Source organism: Sapajus apella, unplaced genomic scaffold (genome assembly GCF_009761245.1).
Source record: "Sapajus apella isolate SASKATOON/1434 unplaced genomic scaffold, GSC_monkey_1.0 scaffold22, whole genome shotgun sequence".
Taxonomy (NCBI): domain Eukaryota; kingdom Metazoa; phylum Chordata; class Mammalia; order Primates; family Cebidae; genus Sapajus; species Sapajus apella.
In genome coordinates, this window is record NW_022436962.1 from 27,285,092 (window position 1) to 27,312,403 (window position 27,312).

At 41.1% G+C, this 27,312-nt stretch overlaps 1 protein-coding gene across 9 annotated transcripts in view; it reads right to left on the reverse strand.

The window, feature by feature from the left end:
- The window catches only part of LBR (lamin B receptor), a 30,463-nt gene extending 3,429 nt beyond the window's left edge, over positions 1-27,034 (reverse strand). For 3 of the 9 annotated variants that reach the window (XR_004272271.1, XR_004272270.1, XM_032289396.1), the window contains exons 1-14: positions 26,880-27,034; positions 22,771-22,949; positions 20,998-21,198; positions 18,615-18,698; positions 18,183-18,372; positions 16,921-17,117; positions 14,785-14,839; positions 11,695-11,886; positions 10,609-10,712; positions 9,562-9,687; positions 6,016-6,184; positions 3,161-3,241; positions 2,936-3,058; positions 1,871-1,954 (exon numbers count right to left, since the gene is read on the reverse strand). Coding sequence is in view for 7 of the 9 variants with exons in the window: in XM_032289396.1 (XP_032145287.1) it covers positions 1,871-1,954; positions 2,936-3,058; positions 3,161-3,241; positions 6,016-6,184; positions 9,562-9,687; positions 10,609-10,712; positions 11,695-11,886; positions 14,785-14,839; positions 16,921-17,117; positions 18,183-18,372; positions 18,615-18,698; positions 20,998-21,198; positions 22,771-22,935 (1,771 nt within the window). In the remaining 2 variants the exon portion in view is untranslated. Of the gene's footprint in view, positions 1-27; positions 1,955-2,935; positions 3,059-3,160; positions 3,242-6,015; positions 6,185-9,561; positions 9,688-10,608; positions 10,713-11,694; positions 11,887-14,784; positions 14,840-16,920; positions 17,118-18,182; positions 18,373-18,614; positions 18,699-20,997; positions 21,199-22,770; positions 22,958-26,264; positions 26,393-26,879 lie in introns of those variants that run through there. The other 6 variants (XM_032289393.1, XM_032289394.1, XM_032289395.1 and 3 more) reach the window with 6 other exon arrangements.
- Positions 27,035-27,312: the final 278 nt, after the last annotated feature.

The window sequence follows — 27,312 nt, forward strand, 5'->3', positions numbered from 1 at the left end:
CAAAAAAGGGGGTAAAAGAAGCTCCAAAGTGATCAAAATGTTGCTACATTTTATTTCCAACTTAAAACTTCATTATAAAATTTGCCAAATAAACATGTCAAAAACAAAATTAAAAACAAATTGTAGCTGACATCCAGAAATTGCAGCACTGCATTGGTAATGGGCTCTTTTCATTACTGGGGAGAGAATTTAATGTCCTTCCTCCCTCCCCAAAAGCTTCCTTGGTGTAATCTAGTACAGAAAATGCTGGGAACCACTTTCTGATGCCAGGAGAAAAGCAAAATTTAAAAACTGCTTGCACACATCAGCACTGATAAAGCAATGACAATTTCACTAAAAGAATGTTTAAAGACTACAAGATGCTAGAGCAAACCAACTTCATGACTGCATTAACATAAGCTAAGTTACATACACTTCAAATGCAGTGTAGAATGAACACTGCATATCTAAATGGCTCATATATAAAATGTATCATTAAAACCCAAACATACACACTATATTTATCACATTCCTCTATATTTAAAGTACTGAGAACAATTTAACTTTGAACACAAACCTTTAGTGAATTTGCTACTGTTCTATTACAGGACAATTAAAAATGAAACTATATCAATTTCGCTAGAATGTAATTGCTAAAGCTACCTTATACTCGTCTAGTAAACTAAAAGAAACGACTTTAACCCCTTAAGTTGTTTTTAGATAGCACTCCTTTACAGGGAGTAAAGTTTTGTAAATATAAAGGATATATAAAAAATACAGTATAAACTGTGTGAGCTTAACAGTAACAAAAACACTGATGAACTTTTAAAAAGTCAAAAATATATAAAAATATTAGCCTGGAATGGCAAATTTTCAAACACCAATCTGTGTAAAAATGTTTAAATATTGATGTTACTCAAAAAATATATATTTATTCTATTTTTTTTCTATTTGCAACAGTTTATAAAGGCAAACAAACACCTGCAATTGAGGTAGCAAAGCCAAATTCACTAACTTTGGATCAAAAAATACCCTTCCTATGTTTTAACAGTATCTTCTATACGATAGTAAATGAATTCTAATTGTTTCAAAATTTTTAATTCACATCACTTTACAAAACTTTAAAATACTGAAAATGTTTTGTTAAAAAGACAGTTAGTCCTGACAATCATCTCACATTCAAAATACTATACAGAAAAATCTGATATATTACATAAAACTAAGCTATGTATTTACATTTTCAAATAGTTTTAGAAGTTGAGGTTAAGCCAACTGCTACAAATGGTCTCCCTTAAACAGTGTCTGCTAATAATCTCATCACTCTTCACTTTCAGCATTTAATATAGGCCCTTCTTTTTGCTTTCAAATGATATAACTAGTAAATGACTTAAAGAAAAAATTCTATTCTCTTACTGAATAAAACATAAATGTACTTTAAATGTAAGAGTGTTTTAAGAAAAACCAATGGGCAAAAAAAAAATCAAAATTTGAAAAGTAATCAAAAACCATAAACATCAATAGTATTCTTCATAGTATATTAAGACTTTTGTTTTCAGATTTTTAAGGGCTGAAAATTTCCCATAAAAATGCAAAATCTCACATCCTTACTTGTATTTTTCCTGTGTTAATTATAATTTAATAAGAGTAAACAGCTATAATAAAAGACTACTTGGCTCTATAGTCCTGACTCAAAAAGAAAAAAAAAATTTACAGATCCTGTCAGTGCAACAAAAGAAAGTTTTGGATATTTTTCCTTGTTTTCGCAAATGGCAGCCAGAATTGCAGGAGTATTTTGTAGATGTGCCAGAAGAGCATTAGTAGATATATGGAAATATACGGTAGGGCACACGCTGACAGTACTTTTCCCAAGCCACACCGTATTTCTTCTTACACTGGTACTCGTCACGAGCTTCTCGGTGGACAAGCAACATGGTGAAATAAACCACGTAGAAATAAGGCAGAATGTGATTAAAACCTGTGGATAATCCCAGTAACAGTATTAGATATTTTTATTATCACTACAACATATTTTTTCCTGCTTTCCTCCAAATTCTCTAAAAATGAACCACAAGGTTACTTCATTTTCTCTAATAAGGAAAACAAATCAGTCTGTAAAATCCCACTGGGAAGTGGCAGGTCTTATCTAAATTAGAAGCTACTCAAAAGTGATGAATCCATTCTAACAATCCATCACAATCAAAACATCTGTCCTCATAGTTAGTGTAAAGGGAGACATTATGCAAATGTCTCCATTTCTCACCCTTCTTCCCCCAGTGAAGAAGTAAAACTGCCAAGGGCCACCGGGCCACTGCACACAGGAGGTAGCAGGCACAAGCCAGTTCCCCCTACCCCCATAGCTCCCCCAGCTTTCCGGAATCCCTCTGCTTCCCCAGCTCCCACAGCTCCCTCAGGTCCCACAGCCCCCGCCGCCCCCCCCTCTCCCAGCTTCCCCTCCTCCCTCAGCTCCCCCAGCTCCCCAGCCCTCCACCCCCGCACCCTGCTCCCCCAGCTATCCCACCTCCCCTGGATTCCCCAGTGCCCCTGCTCCCCCAGCTCCCATAGTTCCCCATGCTCCCCCTACTCCCCTGCTCCCCCTGCTCCCCACGAGGCCAGACTCGCACAAAGAAAAACAGAATCTCTTTCCCTTCTTAAGAACCAAAGTTTTTCCCAATCTGTGTGCAATGAGTCATGAATTAAGAAGCTGAATTAATTTCTATATATTCTACTTAGAAAAAAGCTATCAGGCACAGTTTAAAACTTAAAATTTTGCTTTTAGGCTTCCTTCAGGCACCAATTACCCTCAAATGCAACAGGAGCTTCTACAGAGACCAACCTCACAGTAGAAAAGGGCAACCAAAGACTCACACCCACCTTGCCCACACTGTCTCAAACAAAGGACACACACACCTTTCAGGCGGCTGAAAGAGTCAAACTAACACTCTTCTGAAATGCTTACCACATGGGAGGGACCACGCCAGGGCCATGATGAGATCACCCAAGTAATTGGGGTGGCGAACAAAGCCCCACCATCCAGAAACTAGAAGATTTTTTCCTGTTGAAGTATGAATGGTTTTTAAATCTAAATAAAAATAATAAAAATATATTTTTAATGATGTCAAGATAAAAAGCAGCATAAAAATCTTCATGTAATATATATATGTAAATAGAAATCAATACTTACGTGAAAGTTTTGGATCACTGGGATTTTTCCGGAATGCATTTTTCTGAGAATTTGCACCTCGGAAGATTATATAACCACAAACTGCAATTTTAAAGTATTTTCCCATGTTAATAACTTAGTTATAATCTAATGCCTAATAGCATCTGTAATTTCATTTAAAAATAATTTCTATGCTCTGAGGAAATTTCCAAAGCAGACTCCTAGGCTCCAGAGATCCTCCTGCCTCAGCCTCCCAAAGTGCTGGGATTACAGGCATGAGCCACCACACCTGGCTTGATTCTTATGAACAACTCAGAAAACTCTAAATGCCACTATGTAAAACGATGGTAACCCTTCCAAAATCTATCACACTACTTCCATCATCCACCTAAGGAACACTCTGAAGGCAAAATATAGTTATAACCATCCATGAAAGAGATAAAATCTAAGACAACTTAGATAAAATCAAATGCTAGGTTAGAATCAGCACCAGAACATCCTGCACTTTAAATACATGCTGAATACCACTGTAAGTCCACAAGTTTCTATTATTCAAATTTCAAAATGTCAAAAATCAATGTATCACTGATATTTAACTATTATATAGTCGATTATCAATAAACTAGTAAAAAATAACTATGCCAGGCATGGTGGCTCACACCTGTAATCCCAGCACTTTGGGAGGCTGAGTCAGGCGGGGATCACCTGAGATCAGGAGTTTGAGACCAGCTTGACCAACATGGAGAAACCCTGTCTCTTCTAAAACCACAAAATTAGCTGGGCATGGTGGCACATGCCTGTAATCCCAGCTACTCAACAGGCTGAGGAATGAAAATCACTTGAACCCAGGAGACGGAGGTTGCAATAACCCAAGATTGCACCATTGCACTCCAGCCTGGGCAATAAGAGCGAAACTCCATCTCAAAAAAAAAAAAAGAGAGCGACAGACAGACATTATGCCGGACGTGGTGGTTCACACCTGTAATCCCAGCACTTTGGGAGACCAAGTCAGGCAGATCCCAAGGTCAGGAGTTTGAGACCAGCCTGGCCAACATGGTGAAATCCTGTCTCTACTAAAAATACAAAAAATATGCTGGGCGTGGTGGCGGGTGCCTATAATCTCAACTACTCGGAAGGCTGAGGTAGGAGAATCACTTGAACCCAGGAGGCAGAGGTGAGCGGAGATCACGCCATTGCACTCCACCCTGGGTGAGAGAGCAAGACTCCGTCTCAAAAAAAAAAAAAAAGAAAAAGAAATAACTTTACTTCCTGCTTTGATTTGAATGTGTCCTCCAAAGTTTATGTGTTACAAACTTAATCCTCAGTGCAACAGCATTGAGAGGTAGCACATTTAAGAGATAATTACGTCATGAGGGTTCTGCCCTCATGGACAGATTAATGTCACTAATACAGGAGTGGGCTCAGTATCTTGAATGGGTTTGTTATAAAAGCACGTTCAGCCCCTCTTGCCCTCCCTCCCTGTCTCTCATCCTTCCACCTTCCACCATGGGATGCTGCAACAGGAGGCCCTTGCCAGATTCCAGCACCATGCTCTTTGATTTCCTGGCCTCCGGAACCATGAGCCAAGTAAATTTCATGACAAATTACCCAGTCTCAGCTAGTCTGTTTGTGCAGCACAAAACAGATTAAGACACTCCCCATTTTTAGCTGAACTATAAAATATACTGTCTTGAATAATAAAATGGATGATATGGACAACCAAACCACTGGCGAAACTAAATCTTAATTTTAACCAATGGTTTGAATTTCTTTTTTTTTTTTTTTTTTTGAGACGGAGTTTCGCTCGTTACCTAGGCTGGAGTGCTATGGCGCGATCTCAGCTCACCGCAACCTCCGCCTCCTGGGTTCAGGCAATTCTCCTGCCTCAGCCTCCTGAGTAGTTGGAATTACAGGCATGTGCCACCATGCCCAGCTAATTTTTTGTAGTTTTAGTAGAGACGGGGTTTCACCGTGTTGACCAGGATGGTCTCGATCTTTTGACCTCGTGATCCACCCGCCTCGGCCTCCCAAAGTGCTGGGATTACAGGCGTGAGCCACCGCACCCGGCTTGAATTTCTTCTTCTACCACAGATACTAACTAGTGTAGCAAAACTATCTATATTTGAAGTTCACTGCCAATTTTCCCTGCCCAACCTCTAGTAAAGTGTTTAATGAACAGTGTTAAGAACAAAGAAATTTCAACCTGGAGTAAAATTTTGACTGACCCTGGTGGACCTCAGCTGCAGCCAAACTGGACTTCTCAGTCTTTCCCAATTTCATCCCATGCCTCCCCACCACACACCTTTGCTGAAGTGTTCCCAGTGCCTGACTTTTGAATCTTCCCGTCCCATTTTACCCTCTCAAACTCAGATCAAACACCATATCCTCCAATAAGTTCACATTGACATTCCCTAGAGAGAAGTTCTCTCTCTCTACCTTAAACACCCATCACCTAAGTCCCTCTTAGTGCTCACTCACACACTTTACAGCAAGGTAGGAATGTCTTATTTCTCCTGTTAGAATATGAGCTCTATGAAGGCAAGACGAATTTTCCTACTTTATAAGATGCCTACCAGAAAAAGCAGGCACTCAATGGAAAAGATGTATGATTACTCTAACAAATTCAATCAACTTAAATTTATTAAATTTAAAAACAAGATGGTTCGTTAAAATAATGTTTTGAGTACTACTGGGAACCCAAGTGTGAACCACCATTCTCTTTGCAAAATGCAGACCTTTTATTATTCATCATAAATTACTTCAAATTGAGCTAATGCTGACCACTCAAGATGGCATGTTACAAGTATGTAGACATCAAAGCATAAAAGAGTCAGTACATAATATTTAATTAAACTGAGACCGAAATTAATACTCACGTTTCAGAACAATCATTAGAGAAGCCATTGGCCAAGATACTTCATTTGGATGACTGACTAAGTAAAAGGCTTGGAAGCTGTAAATAAATGGGACCCACACTAAGTCTCCAAAAGCCAGCATGAATCCAAAGCCATCGTGGATGATGTCCATGGTCGTCAACACTGCTTCCTATAAGGATACAGAAAGTGAAAAGGAAGAAAGAGCTTCTATGTTTAAAGTATTCAAATAAAGTACTAGTTTAAAGGCAAATGTATGAAGTGCTATGGGTGGATCTGTACCAACATTTTTTTTTAAAGGGGAGAGAGATCTGGTTCCCCTGGCCTGCTAGGTCTTTCTGCCATCACATCCTCCTATCACATCAGCCTCTCACTTGTGCTCCTGAGATAACAGATCTCTAGTGTTTCCCATGCCCCCATGCCCAGACCCTTTCCTCTTCTGGTAACCCTTCCTCCAACCTCCACATAGGCCCTGAACCCTGTGTTGCCCTCCTGACCTGCCACTCAAACCTGGGCACTTCTCAGATGTCACCATCTACCAGTAAGCTATAGCAATTGGGTTACTGTACTTGTCATTCTCCAATACACTAAAAGCCTCTAAAAGACAGAGACCATCTGTTTTCACCTTTGCCACCCCAGTACCTAGCACAGTGCCCACCATGGAGAGAAGTGTTCAAAATATGTTTGCTGAAGGAATGGTCAGATCACCAACTCTTTTTGTTTCAATTCCACATGCACCAATCTCATTTCTGATCATAATCTGGCTTTTCATATAGATTTTCCACAGAAGAAATTAAGCTGCCTGGCAACATGGTGAACTGACAGCTTCACTTCTCATATAAATTAATAAAAGTGCGTTGCTCCCTGGTGATTTGGTTAGCATGAGCCAGACTACCTCTGGACGTGGATACTTTTAGGCCAGACTCCAGAATATGGAGACACTGCCAAGGTCAACACTCTGAAGGTCTGGCCTAAGGGAATCTCTAAACTACCTGGAACCTCAGTGCATACCACTAATGCAGAAAAATTAGCTAGTATAAGCTCTGTAGAATAATCAAAGTTCTAGGTTAAAGAAAAAGAGTAGTACCTACAAATAGCAATTTTTTTCTAGAGAGAAAGCAAATAGGCCATAGAACAGAAAAACAGATGTCACATGGAACAAAAACATCAATCTCACAAAATCTAGCTCTTTGGGCTTATACTCTTTAGAGTTCTTTACTCTCTTAAAAAAAAAAATACATGTAATAATTGTACATATTTACAGGTACACAGTGATGTTGCAATACATGTAACATATAGTGATTTAATCAAGGTAATTAGCATATCCATCATCTCAAATACATTATTTCTTTATGTTGGGAATATTCAATATCCCTCTAGCTATTTGAAACTATGTATCACTGTTAACTGTAATCTACCAGCAGTGGTATAGAATACTAGAAATTAGAACTTACTCCTATCTAGCTGTACTTCTGTATCCTTTAACAAACCTCTTCCTATCCCTCCCTTCCCACCCTTCCATATCCTCTGTTCTACTTTTTACTTCTATGACATCAACTTTTTTTTTTAGCTTTCACATATAAGTGAAAACAAGTGGTCAACTTTCTGTTCCCGAGAGTGTCTTACTCTTATATATAAACTCTCAAGGCCTGTGATCTGATTCCTAGTCCAAAAGAGGATAAAGGTGACAAAAAGGTGGGAGCAAATAAAAGCAGGTGCAATAAGTGGCAGTGAGAGGGGAAAGGGTAAACAACCAGTGCCAGGTCAGGGGAAGACCTTAGCCCCACCAGCTCCTGAGCCCCAAGGCTTTCGAAGGATGTGCTCAGAGGAGCACATATTTAAACTGGTAGTCTCAGTTTTCTTAAGGTAGAGCCCATTTTTTAATACGGAGGGATTTCTATCAAGTGACCTAACAAAAAAGTTATTAAGCATCTGCTGATTGCCCAGTGACATGCCAGAATGCTAAATAAATCATAAAATCCAATCCTTCCTCAAGAACTTTATTATAATCTGGCTGAGACACTGAGAATAGACGGAAAACAATTTCTTAACTCTAGTTCGCTACCCCTGGGGATATGTTAATATTGCCCTAAGAGTTTTGCCTTAGGATGCAAAAAGTTTTCATTTAACAGAAGTCAATGTTTGGCTAAATCTATACAAAATATGAACTTCTACGCCAATTAAAAAGTGATGAACACAACATGGCAGAAAGCTATTAATGGAAGAAACCAGAAGAAATGATCACTGCAATGGAAAGCTACTGGAAAGGAAGGTTTAAAGAGGCCACTGAGGTGATCAAAATGGTAAAATATCATTTGATTTGCAAACTGTAATCTATATGCTCTTTCAGTGATTCATTCTGTAACAGCAAACAAATCTACACTGGTAATAGTAAGTGCATTTATAAAAGAGTTGTTTTTTAATTTCAAAAACATATTTAATTTTGGGTCAAGCTGGAATTTTTAAAGAACTTCAGTGTGAAGTGCTATCACTACATTCATAGCTTCCCAAGCTCAGAGCCAGGGTCCATGAAGTGGCAGGAGCATAACAGGAACCTATAATTAGGGGAAAGCACTAATCCCAACACTTGCAATTGAGGTTTACCTCAAAGTGATCCTAATCTTCCTAAATAACAGGAAGATCACTGAAACACCAATATCAAACTTTCAAAGTTGTTCCGACTAAATATGCTCTGTGATTTTGCATAGAAGGCCAAAATTAAAGACTAGCTGGCAGAGGTAGGGGAGATATATAGTACTGATGGCCAAATAATACAATATTTTTAAATGTCCCAGACTCAAAGGAAAGAGGTCTTCTCTTGAAATGTCAGCAGATTGTCTCAACAGACTGTCATAAAAACTTGTTTATGATGTACAGCTGCCAAAACTTTTTTTTAACATGGAAAGAAATTGGAGATGATTACAAAGATAACAGTAAATATGACAAAATACTTGTAAAATAAGCCTGAGGAAGAAATAATTTTTAAAAGGAATATGCTGGTTGAGACAGAGAAAAGAAACATTTACCAGTCTTCAACTAGTAGAAAGACTAATCAATATATGAAAAAAGACAGGAGATGGAAATGCATCTTGATTTTCTGATTTTACATTCATCTGATTAGAGCTAGTCTTTGTATTTTAAAATACTAACAATAAAACATCTCCCCCATTATTTAAAAACTAGGTGACTCTCAACAATCCAAGAAACACCATTCTAATTTGGTAATAATCCATCCATTTTCATGTGATACCATAATTAACACCACCCACAAAAACAAAACCAAGATCCACCAATCTTAAACATTTAATATTAAACACAAGAGCATCTAATAAATACCAAAGCACTCCAAAATGCCTAGAAGCTTCCCACCTGTCAGCGCTCCCTCATCAGTTCAGCACTTTGCATGGCCGGCCTCATGTCTCTTTACAAGCAGCCTCGGAGGTAGGCTGTGCTCCCCTCACTTTGTGTGCAAGAAGCCGAGGCTCTGACAGGTCACTCACCCACTCAAAGCCATCTGACAACAAGGCTTTGGCTCTTAAAATTAATTACCTCGTTCCAGAGAGCATCCACCACATAGAGAAGCTGGAAACTGTTAACCAAAATCATGGCCAAGGATGGAACAGCGCGGCTCTGTATTTTCATTTCAGCCAAAAGCATCACCAAGTTAATAACCACCTGAAACAAAAGGGGAAAGTATATAGCCTCAAAGCACCTCCCCAGAGACCTTAGCACTACAAAGGCAAGAGTGAGCTTCACAACTGAGACACCTGGCAGACACCACCTTAACACCTACCCGCCACCAGTAATAAGACATCTCAGCACCACGGGTCCCTGGGCCCAATGCACTGAGAAGGACGCAGTTATCATTTCTGTGTTCTGTCACAGTGCATAACTTCACCCCAATCAAAGAGAACACTGGAATGACCCAAACTAAGAGACACTCTTACAAAATAACCAACCAGTACTTTCCCAAAAGTATCAAGGTCATGAGAGACAAGGAAAGCCTAAACAACTATTATAGACTAGAGAAGAAGAAGAAATAACAGCTAAATGCATCATGGAGTCCTGTCGAGGTTCCTGGAACAGAAAAAGGACAACAACAGAAAAACTGGTGAACTCTACTGAGGCCGGTGGACTTGGTGACTAATGCTGTAGCTATGTTAATCCCCTGTTCTTCATCATTACACTGATGGTTTCCTCTGAAGGTAACACTGTGACAACTAGGGTGAAGGTTAGAAGGGAACTCTTTGCTCTCTATCTGCAACTCCAAGCCTAAAACTAGGTAAAAATAAGGCTTTAAAAAGGAAGAAAATGCATTTTTTTTTACCTGAATTCATCCACACTATCACTTTCCTACACAAATATAAACTGATATAATAAAAATAAAGCAAAGAAACGTTATTTGTTATAAACTGTCACAGGGTATCTTAAACCTGGAAAATATTTACAATAAGAAAATATTTTGATAGATTTATGGAAAGCCATGATTATCCCTAAAAATATACCACCCAATGCTTATTTTTAAATGGTTTACATATCCTTCTAGCAATTAATTAGACCTATTGAATTGAAATTTATAAAGAAAAAAGGACATACCCATCCAATCAATCCGGGGCGCAATTCACAAAAGTATTTGAGATCAAAAGTACCAATTCGAGGGTTTAATTCACGGCCAATGAAGAAATCATAGACAGCATTTCCTGAAAAGGGAAAAGTGTTTACCCAAAGTGTTCCAAACCCAGTCATAAGGCTTTAAAACGGCACTGCTGCCCACTATCTAGGCTCACAGTTCAACTGCCTGCAAGAGCCTGGGCAGAGCTCTGGTTGTGAGGTAGACAGGACGGCACAGACTAAGGTAGCCAGGAGATGCCTGCCCAACTGAAAGGGCAGTTGCTACAGCCTTTGGGGAGCCGGGGCCCCAGATCTCCCAGGTTTTTTAAAAAAGTTAACCAAAATCAAGAGGGCCCCCCAAAGGACTTTACACTCAGAAATTTTTTTAGATAAGTGACATATTTTTACATTTAAATACTTTAGGTCAGAATCAACCAATTTGTAACCTCTCTTGTTTCTTTTGTTTTTTTTTTAAGAGGGAACCTCACTCTGTCACCCAGGCTGAACCTCCCAACCTCCACCTCCCGTATTCAAGCAATTCTCCCGCCTCAGCCTCCCAGGTAGCTGGGATTACAGGTTTGCCGCACCACGCCCAAGTTGATTTTTGTGTTTTTAGTAGAGTCGGGGTTTTGTCACATTGGCAGGCTGGTCTTGAACTCCTGACCTCAGGTGAGCCACCCGCCTCAGCCTCTCAAAATGATGGGATTACAGGCATGAACCACCTCACCTAGCCAGTAACCTGTTGTTTTATTTTTGTTTTTTAAAGAGTGTTTACTACTTTGGACAAAAAAATATTTGTCATAAGTCAAAATGCCTGTAAGTTTACTAAACGTCTTACTGTCATCAAGCAACTGCAAAAAAAGAAATGAATTAAAGTGTAAAAGAAAAACAAAAACATTTTCTTCCTTTAAATTCATTTCTCTTTAACTTTTTTCTTCATCCTTTCATTTTTTCTTATTTCTCATTTCCCATAAAATGAACTAAGAAAAAAAGCCATCTACTCAAATCTGGAAATGGTTGCTGGAGGGCTCTGGGGAGCATTCATCCAACACGCGATTTATCACTGCTCACCAGAGCTGGCAGGCGACAGGTCTTTCCGGGGCGCTTTCAAAGAGCGCATGTAGAGATACACACTCAAGACCACACAAAACACAGTGGCCGCAAGTGCAAATTGAAGAAAATGTCTGTACACATAATGAAACTCTACGCCCTGGAAGAGACATGTTCCGATGACCGCAAATGTCAGGATAAAAGCATAGAATCCTTTAAAAAAAAAAAAAAGGAAGGGGAAAATTAATGTTAACCCAAGGCTCACAGGACTTAACACCACTATGAAACAATGCAATGTTCATTTTTAAAGTCTTAATTTCATTATTCAGACTAAATACACACAAATATGCAAATAAGCCACGTACTAAGTTGTAATCGTCAATATATACACCATTATCTCTTGTAGAACTTTCCAACTAGTTTAATATATTGATTCTTTGTCAGTTCACATGGTCTTTATTTGCTTTTAATTAAGGGAAAACTGACAAGAAGTACAACCTGAAAATTCCCAATCCAAACTCTCAGGCACAAAGTCAAATGGCTATTAACAGAGCTAGGCCAAACACACATTACGTAAGGGGAGGGTATTATGTACCCACCAAGGGTCAGGCAGTGAGCTGGGTTGATAGTTACAATATTATAAATATTTATACTTGAACCAACTTGTTAATAATGATTTCAAAAGATTCTAGTAATACTCTATCATCCAGAACAGAGATCTTAAGATGCCACCCCCGCAGAGAAGAGGCCACAACACACATGCCAGAGGCCAGGCAGGGAACTTTGAGTTCCGTGGGGCAGGGACAGCAAGTGGGAATATTCACGTGCAATGCCAAGTTAAAAAGTGCCCACCCTGTCAGGCTCCACAGAACTCTCACTCCGGACTAGTCCTGCTGCCACACAGAGAGGCTCATTGGACAATCCAATTTTTTCTTTTGGCTAAAGAAACAGTTTTGCTTTCAAGGGAGCTGAGTGCCTAAAAGAGCTGTGCTCCTAAAAAGTCATCAAATCACATCTGGATAAGTGGTCAAACGCAAAAAAGAGGTAGCTGTTATTTATATAAGAATTCTAAAACCAAATCTTTTATAAAGTAAAATAGTTGTCTCAAATCTACTATCTGATCCACATGTTCCACAAATACTGCAAACAGTAACTGTCCATTTTAAATTTTGACTTTTAAAAATATTCATTTACTTTTCATAAAATGGATAATTAAAAAAAAAAAAAAGAATGCTTAGATAAACCAGTCTTTTCCTCTCTAGCCTATGTGGATTAAAAATAATCATCCAAAATGTCTTAGGAATCTCCTTGTTAATAATGGTAAAATCTCATGAAGCGAAATCTCAATACTTGAACCAGAGTAATTAGATGAGGAAATTTTTAAAAAGGATCAAGCAACTTGGCCAGCCACTCCCCCACTGGCTCCAAGAGCTCCACGTCCAAGTACTGTACTCAGTCTCTGAATGTACCACAACCCTCAGAGCGAAGTGCAACTATAACACAAGACTACTTAGAAAAGAATCAGTGTGGCAGGGCGAGGTGGCTCACAGCTTTAATCCCAGCCCTTTGGGAGGCTGAGGCAAGCGGTCAGAAGTTCAAGACCAGCCAGACCAACATGGAGAAACCCTGTCTCTACTAAAATACAAAAACTAGCCGGGTGTGGTGGCTCATGCCTGTAATCCCAGTAGGCTGAGGCACTCCAGCCGGCGCAACAAGAGCAACATTCTGCCTCAAAAAAAAAGAAAGAGAAAAGAAGGGAAAGGAAAAGCAAAAGGAAGGGAAAAGAATCGGTGCCTACGGAGAAACACACAAAACACTGAAATCAAAAGGGCAAGACGGCAAAGTCAACAACCCACCTCGCCCCAGACTCACCTTCACCAGTGTGGCAAAGTGAACCACCAGAGGGAGAGAGGGTGCCAAAGGTTTTCTAAAACTTGCTCCATCAGCAAAGAATTTGGTAAAAGCAACAAAAAGTCTGACAGTACCAATGACAAATATTAAGCACCCACCAGAGGTCAGGCACTGGAGCTAGGTGAGATGCCTCAACACACGACCAGCACTAAAAGGCAGAAGGTGTTTAAATTATCTTTGGCTTCCCTTTTGGAACCCAGCAGAGTGATTGCAGACAGAGTAGATGCTGGATAAGTCTCTAAACAAAGTATCCAAAGTTAGAAAATGAAAGACTGAAAGGATAAAAAGTTCAAGCATTAAAATATATAATGTAATTCTCAAGAAAAGTAAAACACTCTACTCCATCTCGTCAAATAGAAAATCATTCAAAGATGACTACAAAATAGATCTGTACTTTGCCAAAAATCTTCAGATGGCAAAACTGGACTGATGCACTCAGCACATACTCTTATAGTGAGAGGTGCTGGACCCAGAGGAGGCAAGGTCTACCCACTTCTTGAGCTGCCCAGCTAGCCCACAACTCATCTATCCAGCACTCACATGTGAATAAGCACCCACTCTATGCCCATTTTCCAGGCATGAAGGGCATCACAATGAACACAGCCAAGTCCAGCCCACGAAGTTACATTCTAGTGGAGAGACCCAAATGAAGAAACAAATACACTGATATTGGGAGGCACAAATATCAGACAGAAAAATAAAAAAAGAGCAGGGGAAAGGAAGGGACCTGAAGGCTTCTCTCAGCAGAGATGAGACAGAGGTGAAGATGCAACTGTCAGACATTTGAGGGTAAGTTTTCCAGGCAAAGGCCCAGGAAAAGTGTGTGACGAATACTCAAGGGACAGCCCCGAGGACATGAGCAAGGACAGGAGCAGCTCACACAGCAGAGTAGCCTGGATGCCTGCATCTGTGTAACACCTCAGGGTGATAAAATCCAAGACAAGTGCAATGATTTCTAACAGTGACGAATACTATTAAGAAAATAAAACTGGAGAGTGGACAAGAGTGACCAAGAGGCTATGTTACTTTACATGTCATAATTTATACATGTTATCTACAGGTAAAAACAGTTGCCCTTCCGACTACTAAGAGATAATTTACTACTTACTGCTCTGGTCTAATCAGCTTTAACAAAGAGTGCAACACTTAGAAGTTTAAGCTATCAAATCATCAATTTGAGTCTTAAAAAAAGAAAATCACCATTTAATCTATACTTGAGTCTTCTTCCATCAATAAGAGGCATTCCTTCTACAACCTTAAAAGAAAAAAAAAATTTACAAATTTACAAAGCACATCACAATCATATATAAACACACACACACACACACACACACACATATATATATATATATATATATATATCCTAATAGTACTTAATTTTCAACATGCCCAAGAAGGAAAGCATCTTGTAATAAGGAAATTTAGTAATGTTTCAAAAACCTTAATGGCAAGCCATTTGAGGAAGCAATTCCACCTTCAGGAATTTATCTTAAATACAAATCCAGTAATGACTTCCTAGGGTAGGACCAAGCAACTGCAACAGCCACTCTCCCCCCAACACTCCCATGTACCACCTCAAGACTATATGTGCTTAAATACCTTTATATCTAGTGGATCCCTAGCTCAAACATCTACCAATGGCTGCACACTGCTTACAAAAGACTTATCCAGCATCTACTCTGTCTGCAATCACTCTGCTGGGTTCCAAAAGGGAAGCCAAAGATAATTTAAACTATTCAGAAACGTAGCAATTCATTTCAAACTGCAAAACATAAACTAGTATCATTTGTTCTAGGCTAAACTACTTTATCCTATCATTAGCTACAGATTTCATTAGCTAGCATTCCTCTTCTCCCAGGAGAAGTGTAAAAGCTGTTTGAGATCACAGGATTAGTAAAATCCCACATGCTAATTTCAGATGATCCTTATCTGTTAAAGGTGTCTAGCAAATGCTGTGTTGGGCTTTAATCTGTGAATATATAGATACAAATATACAGTCAGCCCTCCGTATCTGTGGGATCTACATCCATGGATTCAACTAACCACAGATCCAAAATATTTGGGAAAAAAATGCATCTGTGCTGAACATGTCATTATTCCATAAGTAATATAGTTTAACATGTCTTATCATGTCATTATTCCCTAATTAACACAGTTTAACATGGCACTTACATTGTATTAGGTATTATAAGTAACCTAGAGGTAACAAAGTATACAAGGAGTATGTACACAGGTTATATGCAAATACTACACTATTTCATATCAGGGACTTGAGCATCCCCAGATTTTGGTACCTACAGGAGGTCCTGGAAACACTCCCCAAGTATATCAAGGGATGACTGTATAATATTAATATATATTTATATGTATATGCTTTTAGTCACTTTAGCCTGTGAGTATATACATATACCACTTTAAACATAAAAACTGCTTTCCTTAATACTCTGGAATCACCTTACCCTAAACGAATCTGAATTTAACTGTAGAGCCTTACCATAAAAATGACTGAAGGTCTTTATCACAAAAATCCTTGCTAGAGCCACTAGTTATGGTCTCACTCCACAGTATTAAGCCTGCAGCTCTAGGCTTCTATTACTGGCATTCACCACTCCTAGTAAAACTGATCCTTTGGTTTACAGACAGTTGGCAAACTTGCAAAGCCCTAAGAATAAGATCTTTAAATAAATTATTACTTAGGGAATCTCATGTTTCTTTAAATATATCCAAGTAAAGGATTCTACTGAAAGAAGAAAAAACTACACTTAGCTAGCAATGGAGGGCTTATCAAAATTTTTAAGATATTGCAAGAATCTGAAAACAACATTCAATGTTCTTGATAACTAGCTTCTGGAAGAGATGAAAATTAGAAACTTTTCATACTTTTTTAAAAGATATAAAGTCCACTGAGCCCAGTAGTCTATCAATTAATCATTTAAAATGCTGCATCTGAAATGACACATACTGAGGGTGAATTTTTTTTCCACAGCAATTACCACTGACAGGCTACTTTGCAAAACAGCCTATTCTTTTAACATTTGGTTTGAAAAGTTACACAAGAAATCTCAGATTTTTTAAAGGTTCCTCTTAATAAGCAAATGTTATACAGACAGCACAAGTATAATGGCTTCACGAAGTAAGTTTTGGGAATTACGACCAACAACGGTCTCTAATCTTTAAACTACTGTTAAGGCTGGGCAACATGGCACACGCCTGTGGTCCCAGCGACTCAGGAGACTGCAGCAAGAGGATCACTTGAGCCCAGAAGGTGGAGACCTGCCTGGGCAATACAGCGAAACCTCATCTGATTAAAACAAAACAGAACTACCATAAACATACCTTTCCAACTGGCAGTAGGTAGAACAGGGCTTGAATCAGAAACCACAGGAGGTAGACCCCAAATACTCTCGTTTCCCATAACTCATATAAAGCTGGCAAAGGAGGAGGGAAATTCAGAAGACTGGGATCTTTTTGTTTACACATCAACAGCAACAGGAAGAGGAACACAGGCAGGCCAAACATGATGAGAAACACACCTGCGAACGATTCATGAACAGTTGAGGCTCAAATTTCAATCTGGTATATTTATTTAGGAATCATGCTAGCTTTTTAAAGATCAGAACTCATATCTGGCTAGCTGTCTGAAACCAATTTCTAATGTACTGTCAAAAATTCCCATCTCTACCTGTCACCTCTGGTGGCCGGGCAACCATGGGCATTAAAGTAGTAAAAAAACAGAGGTCCAACACTGAATAGCTACACCCACCTCAGAAACCAAGCTCTAAAACATTTGACCTCCAACCACTGAGAAGCAAAAGTGTACAAACTCCAGCAAACTGAAGAGCAGAACAGCTAAAAATTATCAGCCTAATCTAAACAAAAAACTTTATATTCCTAAGTTTCTAACAATTAAAATAATGTCACACTCATGTAATATGCACAGATTTTCAGTGATGCTGGACAGCCTCTGTAACAGACCAGCTAGCCAAAGGTTAGAACTAACAAAATACAAAGCAATTAAGCCATGCAGGATTTTGAGCCATTTAGACAAGAAATATTTTCTTTTACTAGCTCATAAAATTTCATCAGTTCCACCCACTTAATAAAATAAATCTAAGGCTCTGCACACTTCAGATCTTTGACCCTCACAACCAGCCAGCCTGTCTAGCAGGTAGGGCAGACTCTGGGATCCTACTTTATGCATGCAGCTGACTCCCACTGCTAGGCCTGCCACCTCAAGCGTGATTATTAGCAGAGCCCCCTGGCCCTGACAGGTAACCATCCATGCTACGTACAACTCCCAGATCGACCTTCCTTTACCACTTCTTTGTACTTCTCTGCTCAAAACCTCTGAAGAGACTGCTAAAAGTTTTCAACACAGCAACAGTGGCAACCTTTCTACTCCATAATCCCCCAAAAAGCTCCCACCTCAGGCCTTTGTACCTACTGTTCCTTCTCTGGAAGGCTCTTCCACTGGTTCCCACCAGGCTCATTACCCTGCCTGCCTCAGGTATCTTCAAAGAGGCCTTTCCAATTCACCTTGTGGTGACCTCCACTAGCCCACCCCACCTGCTCTCTCCAGGCCCAGCTCTGAGGCCTACCAGGTACTCCTCCAAACTCCAAGTCCTTTGCTTGGATAGGGGTCACTTCAAAGGTTCTCACTGCCAGTTCTTTCGTAACAAATTTTTCTTCCTTAGAATCCATTTCTTTTAATCTGATCTCTTCTCTTCTTGGACGAAGCCTATACTGTGTAGATATGTAACTGCTTTCTTGTGACAAATTGAATTTTTCCTAAATGAAAAATTTTTAAATTAAATATCTATAGTAAGCAATTTACCACTAATGCTATTTCATTAACTATTTCAGCATCTCAATAGAGCTGTATATTAATAATAAATTTGTGAAATTACATTGTCTTAATTTAAGAACAGAATTTTAGAACAGGTTATAAAATACTGTAATTTTCAATGTGTTTCTTGAGGGAGAGTCACTTTAAAAAAAAAAAACCCACATGAAAGTGAACACTTTCCCACCTGTGTATTTTTACGAGGTACGTCATTCCTCTCAATGTGCTCGGGCTCCCCATTATATCTGCTGATGCTATTTCCAAATGGCTTCTAAATTGAATATGAACATTTAATCAAAAGAACTGTAACTTATTAAAAAGAAACATATGGTAAAAACTTACTATTCTGAAACCAAGTAATGAAACAGATTTTTCACAGCCTTAATTTCTAAGAATTTAAGCCTTGTTTTGTTAAAAATGAAAAAGAATAAAACTGACTAGAATTGCTCGGTCTCGGAAATATTGTATCTCATAATGTAGATTTCTACATAAAATCTTTCATCTGGCTAGGCATGGTGGCTCACGCCTATAATCCCAGCACCATGGGAGGCCGGGGGGTGCAGATCACCTGAGGTCAGGAATTCAAGACCAGCCTGGCCAACATGGTGAAACCCTCTCTCTACTAAAAATACAAAAAAAATTAGCTGGGCGTGGTGGCAGGTGCCTGTAATTCCAGCTACTTGGGTGGCTAAAGCAGGAGAATCGCTTGAACCTGGAGATGGTGTTTGCAGTGCACCAAGACCACACCATTGCACTCCAGCTTGGGCAACAAGAAACTCCACCTCAAAAACAAACAAAAAAAAACTTTCACCTTTCACGTAATTAGACTAAATGTTATAATTTCATTGATAAGACTATGGATATTTGCTATGAAAGGCATAGAAAGTAAAAATTGGTAAATTAGTTCATTAACTAGATAAAAAACAAAAGAAAAGACATCGCTGCCCCAAAATAGCCAATAATGGAAAATTAAGAAATAGTGGGTACTTATGCAATACACAGTGTGCCCAAGGCTCTGCTAGTAAGAAGCAAAGCCAGTCTGTGGTTCTTGTGACACCAGGACTATAAGATTACACTGTAAAAATATAGCAGTCTCTAAATATCAAAAATGAAAAAATAACTAAGTATCATACAGCATATGTTCCCTGAGTCCCTGGCTGGTAAAGAGAGCCACTAATAGTTAAAATGTTCAAACTCAAAGTGTAAGTTAGAACAGTAAGTTGAAAATGTCTGACAACCACATTGGCCAAAAAAAAAAAAAAAAAAAAAATTATAATACTCAGAATGAGAAACTAGGCATTCATACACCGATACTACTATAAACTTTCTTGATGCAATCTGGCATTATGTATTAAAAGCCTCAAATCTGCACCATATAGCAGACCTAGCAGTTCCACTTGTCAGAATCTAACCTGAGGAAATAATAAGATATTATATAAAAATACTTGTTTGTAATAGTGAAAATATAGAAGAAAAACATTAAATGTCTATCGATGAGTGAGCTGACTTTAATGATTAAGTTACATCTGTATAATTCATCATATATCCATACTATAGAATACAAAAAAATTATGTAGAAAAATATGCCCTGAAAGATTATCCAGAATATTTAAAATATCTTAAAGCTGACTACAGAACAGTATGTATATAATCTAGTTTTCAAAGATTATTAAAAGTCTGCGTACATTCTATCCAGAAAAGAGCTTAACATTAAGTGAATAAATAGCAGATGACTTTTATTCTAATTATTATTACTTAAAATACCTTTTCTTTAGAATACTATCTAAAATACTCTTTGTATAAGGTCTACAGGCTCCATGCATCCTGGTATTTCAAAGCTTACACCTTCAAAGTGTAAGATGATTCCATTAAAATCATCATCTTTGAATAGGTAAAGTGATCAAGTATAATGATGCTAAGAGTAAGAATGTTTCTATAATACAGGTTTCTCTTATTTCATACATGATATGAACTTTCATACACTGTAAAAACTTAGTTCAACCTACAAGCTACATCTATTTCACATGTGAACACTGCTTTTTTAAAAACTAAAATATTGCCAGGCACAGTGGCTCACGCCTGTAATCCCAGCACTTTGGGAGGCCAAGGTGGGTGGATCACCTGAGGTTGGGAGTTCAAGACCAGGCTGCCCAACATGGAGAAACCCCATCTCTACTAAAAATACAAAATTAGCTGGGTGTGGTGGCGCATGCCTGTAATCCCAGCTACTCAGGAGGCTGAGGCAGGAGAACTGCTTGAACCCAGGAGGCGGAGGTTGCGGTGAGCCGATTGCACCACTGCACTCCAACCTGGGCAAGAAGAGCGAAATTTCATCTGAAAAAATAAAATAAAATAATATTAAATAGCATTTCTGGTAACTGAAGGACATTCTTTTCCATTGATATTTAAAACTTTCTATTCCAAACATTTGTTTCTGATGAAATTTTCAGAAGTCCTCACCTTACATTTGATGTTTCACTGGTATTTTAATATTATTAACTGCAAGTAATTTGAGTAAATACATACATAAAGGGGAAGACAAAAGGTTGTACAAGGATAAACACAAGTACCAGAACCAGCGGAGTCAATTTAACTTCCACTTCCCTCCTTGCTTCCTTAATGTCAGCCTGGTGGGAAGCAGAAGCAGATCGGCGGGCACCTTTAGGTAGTCGACCAGGGGATCTGGAGCGTGACCTTGATCGACTCCCTCGGCGTCTGGAAGGGGAACTGGAAGTTGAGCCACCTTTCCTTTGCCTAAATGAAGTTAAAGGCTAGAAAGGGGGAAGAAAGCAAATAGCTTTACCACAAATCATAACACAAACAGACAGACCCAAACCAGAAGAGGATAACAAAGGCAGGAACTGCTACCGTTAACCCTAAAGTCATCACGGGAAATCTTAGGATCTGAGAATGGATCAGATGAAGCCAACAGAAAATGCATTCACAATGATCCATCTTGCATGAGACAGATACAGCCTTTCCATTCCTGTTCTTTGAAGGTATTTCCATGAAATGAATATGTCTAAACCAATTAGCTGTACTAATTAACACTGATTAAAACTGAGACAATAAGACAAAAATTAGCACACAGACCAAAAAAAAAATAGTACCAGTTTCACTGAACAAAACACATAAGCAGATCTTGAAAATAAAACATGAGCTTGGATGACTGGGAACTGTTTCACCGTGTCCACGCCTGCTCCAAATCTCCTTATGTTGCTTCTAAGGATGTAGACAAATTATGCCCCAGGCCAAGTCCCCCACCCCAATTTTTGTGTGGCCTTCCTGCTAAAAATGGCTTTTACATTCTTAAATGATTACAAATAAAAGAAAATATTTCCTGATGTGTGAAAACTATGCAAAATTCAAATTTCAGTGTCCATAAAGTTTTATTGGAATACTGCTATGTCTACTCCCTTCCATACTGCCTGGAGCTGCTCCCATAAAGCCTAAAATATTTACTACGGCTTTATTCCTGGTCTAGAGCACTCAAAATGTCATCCTAGGCTATGGGTCCTAGAAATGCTTGTTACTAATTTGCCCAAGTACCAAAATTGAGAAATAGGTGTACAGAAATGTTAACAGCATTTTGACAAAGTAATCGCATATCTATCAAATCTGATAGTAAAACTGTGAGACTTTTATTTTGTATGCCTTTATTTTTCTAACGATTCATTTTTATGGCATTTTACAAAAATGTTTGTATACTATGGATCAGATATCTTAAAACCCAGACCCTCACCAGACAGGTTGAAAAGCCCTGGGCTAGATGCAAATCTAATTAATGTCACTCTCCTGATTAAATCCTTGGTGTTCAGGATGAAGCCCAAACCCTTGGGCATGGAATATAAAAGCCCCTCCTGCTTAGCCCTCCCCCACCACCCGCTTCCAGCACTTGGCTGACTGAGTGCCCCAGCCCCAGACTTTGGCATACTGCCCTCTCTGCAGAAGCAGCCCCATCATCAACTGAGTTTTTCCTGTTTGTTCTCAGCACTTGGCTCAGGTGTCACTGCCTCTGAAAGCCTCCCCTGAAGCCCAGGGCTCTTCTCTACTCTTGATATACTCAATACCACCCACGGCAAACTCCAGGCACAGACTGTAGTAAACCCAGGGGACCAGCAGATGCAAATGTCTGTCTTTCCCAGTAAGTGTGAGCTTCTTGGGAACAAGGCACTATGCCTCATTCATACATTCCCAGAGCCAAAAACACTATGTAACCCAAAGCAAGAAAGAGCTCAACCCTCTGCCTCCAAACAGAGCTGAACTGACTATCCTGAGCTTAGAAACCATAGAGTTATTTTCCACTTATTATAAACATACTCTGATAAACCAAAGGAACTTACCTTAATATCATTCTCTTTCAATTCAAGTTCTGTTCCATCTTTATACTTCACAGTGTAAAGCTGGGAATTGCTGTCATGGCTCAGAATTTCTACTTCATAATATAGAGAACTCCCAGGCCATCGGCCTCTTACCACTTCACCATCGGCAAATTTCCTACTTGGCATTTTCTAAATTTAGCCTGAATAGTTTTAAAGAAAAAAATTTGAGTCAATACATACACATTTATGTATGCCTTTTTCCACAGTCTGATCACTAAAATACAACTTTCCAGAACTGAATGGTCAGGATTTTGGGGCCAGAAAGGCTACATCAGGTCTCATTTGGAATCAAGAGAGACTTTATAAAAGACCAGAAAAAATCAAAGATGTACAATTGACATGACTATAACCCACCAACAGATAGAAAAATAATTCCAAGTCTATAATGAACAGCAAATTTGGGGGTTATTTCACTAAGCTTTCAACTCTTACAGCTGAAGTACAAATGCATACCAAGTAACTCTGTCAACCACCCACCTAAGCCAGGGTATACCTTGCCTTCATCCAAGCTCACCTCTCTCAAGCCTACAGCAGACATCTACCCCCAATTATAACATTCTTTTCCTGATTCAAAACATGGCCCACACAGCCCCACAACCCTCCAAGAATCCACAAGCAATCCGAAAGAACTGCCATTTATGTGAGGCCTCTTTGCCACCCTTTTTGAAGTATCAATTGATAGCTGGGTGCTTTCAGCTGCCAGATAGTAATGCTGCTCCGTCCGCTCACCAGCAGATTCACATTTCCACACAACAAAACCAGAGCTGCCGACCTTCCCCAGTATCACATGAGCTAGCTGGGGCCAAGTCCAAGAGGCAGGCAGTAGGACAGATGTCAGCTCTCCCCCAAATCACCTTCATTTAACTAAGTACTTCCTGATGTATTGTCCACGCATATTTATGTACATCCCTCACTGGCTCCTGTTAAGAGCTGATGATATAATAAAAGCAACATTTGGCCGGGCGCGGTGGCTCAAGCCTGTAATCCCAGCACTGTGGGAGGCCGAGGCGGGTGGAACACGAGGTCAAGAGATCGAGACCATCCTGGTCAACATGGTGAAACCCCGTCTCTACTAAAAATACAAAAAAAAATTAGCTGGGCATGGTGGCGTGTGCCTGTAATCCCAGCGACTCAGGAGGCTGGGGCAGGAGAATTGCCTGAACCCGGGAGGCGGAGGTTGCGGTGAGCCGAGATCGCGCCATTGCACTCCAGCCTGGGTAACAAGAGCGAAGCTCCTTCCCAAAAAAAAAAAAAAAAAAAAGCAATATTTAGTAACCTTGAAGACTCTGGAATTAAGGAGAAAGTTGAATTATCTACCCCAGGGGAGTAGTGGGAGGGTGAGGGAGAGGCGAGGGGATGGGGGTGGGGGGGACCTTTCCTAAGCACTACATTTTTTCACTGCTAATCCCCTGAGGAAAAAACCTAACAAGCTCTACTAGTTTACATAGATGGCAGCTAGGTTGGTAGATAAAACACAAGTACTTATCTGGTGATTAGAGGATGTCAGTCAATTAACACAATAAGTAAGAGAGCCAGCTTTCTTCCCTACACCTACCTGAGATGGCATCACTGGGGTAATGAATGGGTTTGGGCTTGGAGTAGTGGGGAGGAGCCCACAAGTTTTCAGGATGAAGTCAGGCCTGGCTGAGTCACCTGAGGGGCATTCAGAAAGGGGGGAGGCAGTGGACACCTCCGAATGAGGAGGGGCACAAAAAGGGAAGGTGACAACATCCAACTTTGCCTATTTCAACATTTAGCTCAGAGCCTCCATGTAGAAAGAAAGAGGAAGGAAGTGTGTCCTCCTCCTCTCTTCTCTTGAACCACCTCCTCCTCCCTATACCCCCCCAAAATCAAACCACTCTTACTAGTACTAGCTCTCCTACACTGGTCAGCCAGGGTTTAAATAAGGCAATTATGTCTTCCTACGGGAAGATGCTCAAGTTGCAAATAATTCTTTATAAACTTTTGAAATACAAGCCCTTCAGGATGCAGGGGCTACCTGCGGTTTTAAAACACCCTTGAACAGTTTCTTCATGTTCTTTAAAAATTTATTTACTGGCATCTTACTAGTGCACTATTACACAGGACATACACAGTATCTGTAAAATATAAACACAAGCCAGTGCCAAAAAGATTATTGTTATCAATTAAATATCCTGAGTTAAACAAATTAACGCATATGATGGATATGTTAGGTCTCTAAAGCTTAATTTAAAAAAAAAAAAAAAAAAAAAAAAAAGATTTGCTTGAAAAACAAAATAAACCAGCATTCTTCTTAGAAGACCATTATCTTATACACAAATGTTCCAAAAGATGAAGCCCCAACATGATGTGCACCCCACTTTAAACAAATCCACACACAATTGTCAAACCTGAGGATACACAATCCTAACAATCACATCCTAACATACTCTCCCACGAGTGAAATAGCCAGGATAGCACACAAAAGCCCCACAACATCTGTGCCTGTCACTATGCCCTCACCTACAAGAGTCAAGATACACACAGGCTTTTCCTATAAGAGACGTTTTAACCAAGTGTGTTTGTAAAGAACAATGTTGTTCACTGAACACAATGTCCTCATTCCCCAGAAACAGGAAAAAACACAGAGACCCTGAGGCTTTTCTCTATGAAGCTAGATGCCTGCTAACTTCAGAGTCAACTGGCACTGCAATCCTCACATATTTCAGCTCCAGTAGGTTACTATTTATCAACATGACAATTCTCTGCTCATTAGCGTTACACTGGTCTCTAGCTATCTTTCCTTTACTTCTCCAAATTAATCTAAATGTGGCACTGAGCAAAACGCTCGAATTAAGCTGGACAGCTTCCTTTTCACACCTGAGCCCTCGGTAGGCCTACTAGGCAAAATGCAAACAGGAACCCCGGGCCTTGCTCCGCGCCCTTTGCTTGGTGAAGCAACAGAAAGGCCCCTTCCCGGCTATAAAGGCAGAAGGGCCTTCTTCCCTATACACACCCTTGGGCAGCTCATCACTCCCCTCCTGCTCGTTCTTCTCCTTCTTCCCAGACAGCCCTGAGAAACTAAACTTATACTGGACTTGTTGCCTAGTCTAAATTAGGATCCCTCTGCTCTTCTCCGTAGCTCCATCCTCTCCTAGAGAGCAGTTACTACACTGCGTAACTACAGATCTACACATGTTTCTGTGCAAGGTCCCCGGGGGCCTGGGTCTACCCTGGCTCTGCCCAGGCACCGCGCCTCGCGCTGCAGGTGTCCACGCGCGTGCCACGGCCTCTGCCACTCCGGCAGGGCCCGGTAATCACTCGGGGAAAGCGCCTGCAACAAAGCCCTCCGCAAACAAGCGCTCACCAGGCGCCCCGTAAAGCTGCTGGAAGTGCTAGGCTGGCTGTCATTAGGAGAACATTTTTCTGAATCCTCAAGAAGGTGAAAAAGCAGGACCGCGCTTTAGCAGGAGCACCCACACCCGCCTAAATACCAGTTGAGACTGTCTGGACGAGAGATTTCAAAGCATCGGAGCGAGCAGCCCTGCAGTACGCCTGGAGTCACCAAACTGCGCCGACCAACACCCTCAAAGCCAGGGACAAGCAGCGCGAATCTAAGCCCGCCTCGGCCGCGGCCCCGTCCCCGTCCCCGTCCCGCCAGGCCGCCACGCCCCGCCCGCCTCCAACTGCGGGGCCGCCCGCTCATCTGTCAGACTGGCGCTCTGAGGGGCCGGGAGCCGGGCCGCGGCGGGGCGGGACAAAGGCGCCCACGAACCCTCCCCACCGCCGCAGCGCCGCCAACATGGAGGGAAACGTCCGCAGTTTAAAACCCATAGCTTTATTTCCGCAGCGGGCCCGGCTCGGGCCGGCTCTAGCCTCGTCCACCGCCTCCCCGACCGCTCTACCGGACCAGGAGAGGCGAGGGAGCGAGGAGGGAAGGAGGGAAGGAGGGGAGGAGGAGAGGAGGCGAGGGGAAGGCCGCCGCGCCAGGCCCCGCGCCCAGGAACCCCGGCCCTTTCGCGGCGCCCGCTTTGGGCCTCCTTCCCCGGCTGCCCCTCTGAGGCCGCGGCGCGGGGAGCTCGGAGCCGGGCGGAGGTGGAAGCGCTCACCTGCTCCAGGCTCCGGCGGGAACACCGACGGCTCAGGGAAAACAGTCGGCTGCAGTTCCCGCGCGCGACGCTCCCTGGTCGCGCTCTCGCGTCCCCGCGGTCCCGCAAGCCGGGCGCGCGCCTGCTAGGCCCCGCCCCGCCCCGCCCCGCCGCGCCCCTCCTTCCCCTCCGACGAGGCTGCCCGGGGCTTCCATTGGCTCCTCGGCCTTTTGAATCGTCCCCGGCGCTGTCGATTGGTCGCGCTCCGTGGCGCGTCCGCCCCGCCCCGGCCCCCGGCGAGGCCTGCGAGCCAGGAAAACCCTACCTGACGGGTTCGCGCCGGGCGCGACCCTGAGGCTGACGTTTGCCAGCTGCGTTATCTCAGACCTCCAGGCGCCCTCGCAGCCCACGGAGCCCGTGCGCTCCCGCCCTTTCCCTCCCAGCGCTCGCTGCA